We start from the raw sequence: 5,000 nt of genomic DNA, 5'->3' as shown, positions 1-5,000 counted from the left end.
ATGATAACTGTTAACATATCAAAAATATTATCAAGATTTCCATTTAGTAATTCTCAGATTTTGCAGGCCTGCAGAGGAAGCCTCTACATAATTGCATCTAGAGGCTTCCTGAATGGCCTGCAAGAAATATCAGCAAAATTTCCCTCACATTTCACCTTCATGTCTTAATACTTTCAACATCGTATTTCTGTTGGAATATATTTAGTTTTTTTCCACTTCGATATTAAAATAATGAAGAATTTCATAAAATAACATTATCATTATTAAGCTGGGGTTCACAAAATAAATTAACATGGAATTTTGATGTTCAGTTTTAACCCTTTAGTGTTCAGATTACTCTGTTAAATGTAATACCTTTTCACTCAAATTGTTTCGAATTAATCATGCATTATCTTATAGCTTTTGAGGTTTCAATGATGTGATTGTTTATTTTCAGAATGTCAATGTAGGTTAGGAGTGAGAGGCTAGATATCGCCAGTTTGAATATAAAACATGTAGAATATCTGGGCCAGATATGGCCGGTTTAAACACTAAAGGGTTAAGTTAGAATACTTTAGAATATGAAGCTTGTACCGTAAAGCATGGTTCAATCTCAGGCAGGTTGGTATTAAGAGGGTTAAATATAGAATGATGCATAAGACAATGTAGTTCCTGCCGCACAAAAAACTGGATGGCCATGGTTGGGATGCTTTATAATCACAAACTTGCTCAGTCATAACTGATCTTGGCTTAAACAATAACAAATAAAGGCTGTCAATGAGCTGTGTTACAGTTTTATTTTGTGATGAATTATTTCTAATTATTTTTTTTATCAGTTTCAACCAGAGGTGATGGTCCTGTTGGGACACTGCCATTAGCATTAATGCATATTTATTTTCGGTTCATAACTGGACCCTGTGTTTGGAATCAGTCCTGGTGAAGGGATTAAATGGACAAGGCTGCCCTCCTTTGCACTTCTTACCATGATGTGGGTCCGTCTGATATTTCTGAAGAAAAACTTATTCTACATTGTAACTATTTGCTATTGTAATTGATGATAACATCATTGCTTACAGGTTTCGAATGGAGCAGTCACTGGTTCACTGATTTTTTTTTTAATGGTGCTGCTCAGTGCAAAACAAATATTTCAAGGAATTTTGTTCATAAAGTGCCATTTGTTAAGATTGCATTTTTCTCAACAACAGTCTTCATATCCTTTGCCAATAAGCATCAGTGAAAGCTGGGCATTCACAGACATTCTCAGATACACACAAACACACACACACATGTACATATATGTGTGTATGTGTATGTGTATATAAAATCTTTTATTCTTTTATACGTTTCAGCCATGCTGGGGCACCACCATATATGTATATATATATATATATATAAGAGAATAAGGTGTACGTACGCCACAATAATATATACATACACACACACACATGCATACATACATACCTACATACATACATACATACATACATACATACACACACATACATACATACATACATACATACATACATACATACATACACACACATACATACATACATACATACATACATACACACATACATACATACATACATACATACACACACATAAATATGTGATAAGCTGATAAGCTGATAAGAATATATACATGTGTGTGTGTGTGTGTGTGTGTGTGTGTGTGTGTAAGACTTCACTTCAAATACATTTGAATGTCTAATATTAGTGATTTGAATACAAATTATCTTTATAAATTGTCATGTTTTTCTTTTTCTATTTCAGAATTATTTCAATTTACAACTTAAAACAAAACTTTGCCTGTTGGTCGCCGATGAAGACTCATCTTAGAAGCATGTTAACACAAGTCTGTCTGGTGTTGTTTTTGTTACATAAGTCTTGCTGTGTGGACTTTATATATCATGTAGAAGAAGGTCAAAACTCAGGCACTTATGTAGGGGACATTGGTTCCGATGTTCATTTGATAAACAATGTTCTAATTGAAGAATTAGGTTTGGTCAGCTTCAGCCAGTTAGAACAAGATGTAAACAGTAGCAATCAATTATTTACAGTTTTTAAATCAGGAAAATTGTATACTGGCCAAAAGTTAGATGCTGAATCCCTCTGTAAATACAACACTGAATGTTTCAGAATGGTTGATGTAGCTGTTCAAAAGGAAGAATCTTTTATCAAGTTATTAGAAATCAAAGTAATTATTGAAGATGCTAATGATCATAAACCTGTATTCCCCAAAAAACAGATCAATCTTCAATTTGACGAAGGTGATGGAAAAGGAATGATAAAATCAATACCTAATGCTATTGACAAGGACGTTGGAGTTATAAATTCTCAGATTACCTACCAGTTAGAAAAGCATGATGGTGATCCATTCACTTTATCTGAATCAAAACGAGTGGATGGATCCTCTTCACTTGGAATTACTCTTGAAAATAAATTAGACAGAGAAAAAAAGGACACTTACATGTTAAAAGTTATTGCCAGAGATGGTGGCTCCCCACCTCAAGAAGGTCATTTAAACGTTCTTATTACAGTTACTGATGTCAATGACAACCCACCTCACTTCTCTCAGAATTTATACAATGTTTCTGTAAATAATGGCTATCACAAAGATATGCGGGTTGCACAAGTGTCTGCCAGTGATTTAGACTCAGGCAAAAATGGCCAAGTTTCATACTATTTCAGTTCTAAAACATCAGATGCAGCTAAATCAAATTTTGCACTGAATGAAAATACAGGAGAGATATTTTTAGTAAAAACATTTGGTCAACGAAAAAAACTTCTATACAAATTATTTATTGAAGCTACAGATAATGGTAGTCCACCCCTGAGCTCCATTGCAACAGTTTTAGTGAATGTTCTAAACCAACAGAATAATCCACCACAGATTGATGTTAAATTTGTTTCCAAATCAACAGGAATAACAGCAAGGTTTTCAGAAGGGATTAAAGTTGGCAGTTTTATTGCTTTTGTTAAAGTAACAGATAATGATGCCGGACAGAATGGAGAAGTTACTTGTGACCTTAAACATGATAAGTTTCTGCTGCAGAGTCTTGGAAAAATGAAATATAAAGTTGTTGTCAAGAATCCAGTGGATCGAGAAACTGAAAGTTATATCAATTTTACAATTAGTTGCCAAGACAAAGGATTTCCATCTTTGAAAACGGAAAGAAATTTTTCCATCCAAGTAATGGACATTAACGATGTACAACCTCATTTTTCAAAAGAATTGTTTAAATTTCTAACTTATGAAAATGAGAAGCCATTCTTCCCTATTGGTTTCATTAATGTGACAGATCAAGACCTTGGGGAAGGAGGGCAACTATCATACTCTTTATTAGATAAAAACAAGCATGTACTTCCTTTTGAAATTTCTAATTTTGGGTTTATTTCAACAACACAATCACTGGATCGAGAACAACAAGAAATATACCATTTTCAAGTTTTTGTCAAAGACAATGGAACACCGTCATTAAACAACACAGCCAATGTCATCATTGAAGTCATGGACAAAAATGACAATGCCCCATATTTTACATTTCCTAGTGTTAACCCCTTCAGCTTGGATATTTATTACCATCCACAGAGTAAAAAAGATATTACTGTTTTGAGAGCCTCAGACAGGGACAGTCATGTGAATGCTTTTCTCAGATATGAAATTTTAGGTGGTAACGACAAGCAATTATTTACCATTAATCCTTACACGGGTGTATTGTCATTCTCTCGAACAGTTTACCAAAATGATGCTGGATCATATGATTTGAAATTCATAGTCAAGGATAGTGGTATCCCAGTTTTATCAACAGTGACTACTTTATCCTTGACGCTTACAGTTAGTAATAAGACATCTAAAATGTTAACTCCACCAGATACCAAATCAGATGATAAAATCCACATTAATCTTGTAATAATTATATTATTGGCAGCTGTGATAGTATCAGTAGCCACAGTAGTGTCGATAACAGTGTGTATTGTACGGAGAAACCACCAGAGAAATACAAATTACAGAGCAAACGTAAATACTGCTAACAAAAGTATGAGTGCCAGTAGACAGCCTGGATATGATAGTGAACAAATGACACTTCAGTATGATGTCCCCGTCCCCGTGGCAACATCTTTTAGCAAGAATCGGAGCTCTCTGCCCTCTGGATTAGGAAGACAATCTCATCCTGAGTATGCATTACCATACAAAAAAAATTCACTTTCAGGAATGTATTGTTCTACCAGTCGAGGAGGAAGTTTTCAGGTAAGTCAATGTCTTATGCAATTAATAATATACCTGTACATTTGTATGAATTATATGTATATGAGCATTTATATTGATCTGTTCATACGTTTGTGTCTCCTTCCACCATTCTCTCTCTCTCCATCTCTCTCTCTATCTATCTATCTATCTATCTATCTATCTCTCTCCATCTATCTATCTATGTATCTATCAATCTCTTTCTCCCTCAGCTCTTCCTCTCTCACTCTCTCTCTATATATATACAACTCTGTGTAGAATACTTTTAAGCAATTGATAATAACAATTAACCTGTAATAATTTATCAGCAATTCTTACAAATGAAAATGTGCTGCCTTTTTATCTTTCTTAATTAAAACTTAAAGCAACACTACTTAATCCAAGCAAATTAAAGTCATTATATTGTAATTAATAAAATGATATATCTTGAAGTATTTTACATATGCAGGCTCTTCACCATAATCAAAATCAAGTTGTACTTAACTTTAGATATCTAACCATAATTACTACGAATTGGTACACACAACAAAAGCAATCAAATCCTCCAGTATCTGAAGATAAGATTAGTTAGAAAGTAAACTTGATAAACTGAAAATAAATTTACACAAATTACAGATGATAATTTATTCTCTGAGAACAAGTTATTTACATGTAGTAGTGCAAAAGACAAAATAGTTTGAAGCAATATATTCTAACGTCATAAAGGTATCACTTGAAACCTCTTTTCTACTTAAACCCAGCTGATTTGCCTCAAATCAGCTCTAGT

At 33.5% G+C, this 5,000-nt stretch overlaps 1 protein-coding gene across 7 annotated transcripts in view; it reads left to right on the top strand.

The window, feature by feature from the left end:
• The window catches only part of LOC115218743 (protocadherin beta-15-like), a 319,818-nt gene that overhangs the window by 290,934 nt on the left and 23,884 nt on the right, over nucleotides 1-5,000 (top strand). For 6 of the 7 annotated variants that reach the window (XR_005001779.1, XR_005001780.1, XR_005001781.1 and 3 more), the window contains exon 2: nucleotides 1,759-4,237. Coding sequence is in view for 3 of the 7 variants with exons in the window: in XM_036508590.1 (XP_036364483.1) it covers nucleotides 1,759-4,237 (2,479 nt within the window). In the remaining 4 variants the exon portion in view is untranslated. Of the gene's footprint in view, nucleotides 1-1,758; nucleotides 4,238-5,000 lie in introns of those variants that run through there. The other variant, XM_036508589.1, reaches the window with a different exon arrangement.

The sequence above is a fragment of the Octopus sinensis genome, linkage group LG14, assembly GCF_006345805.1.
Source record: "Octopus sinensis linkage group LG14, ASM634580v1, whole genome shotgun sequence".
In the NCBI taxonomy this organism is placed as follows: Eukaryota; Metazoa; Mollusca; class Cephalopoda; order Octopoda; family Octopodidae; genus Octopus; species Octopus sinensis.
The sequence above is the reverse complement of the archived record's forward strand: the minus strand, read 5'-3'. Positions and strand labels throughout refer to the sequence as shown.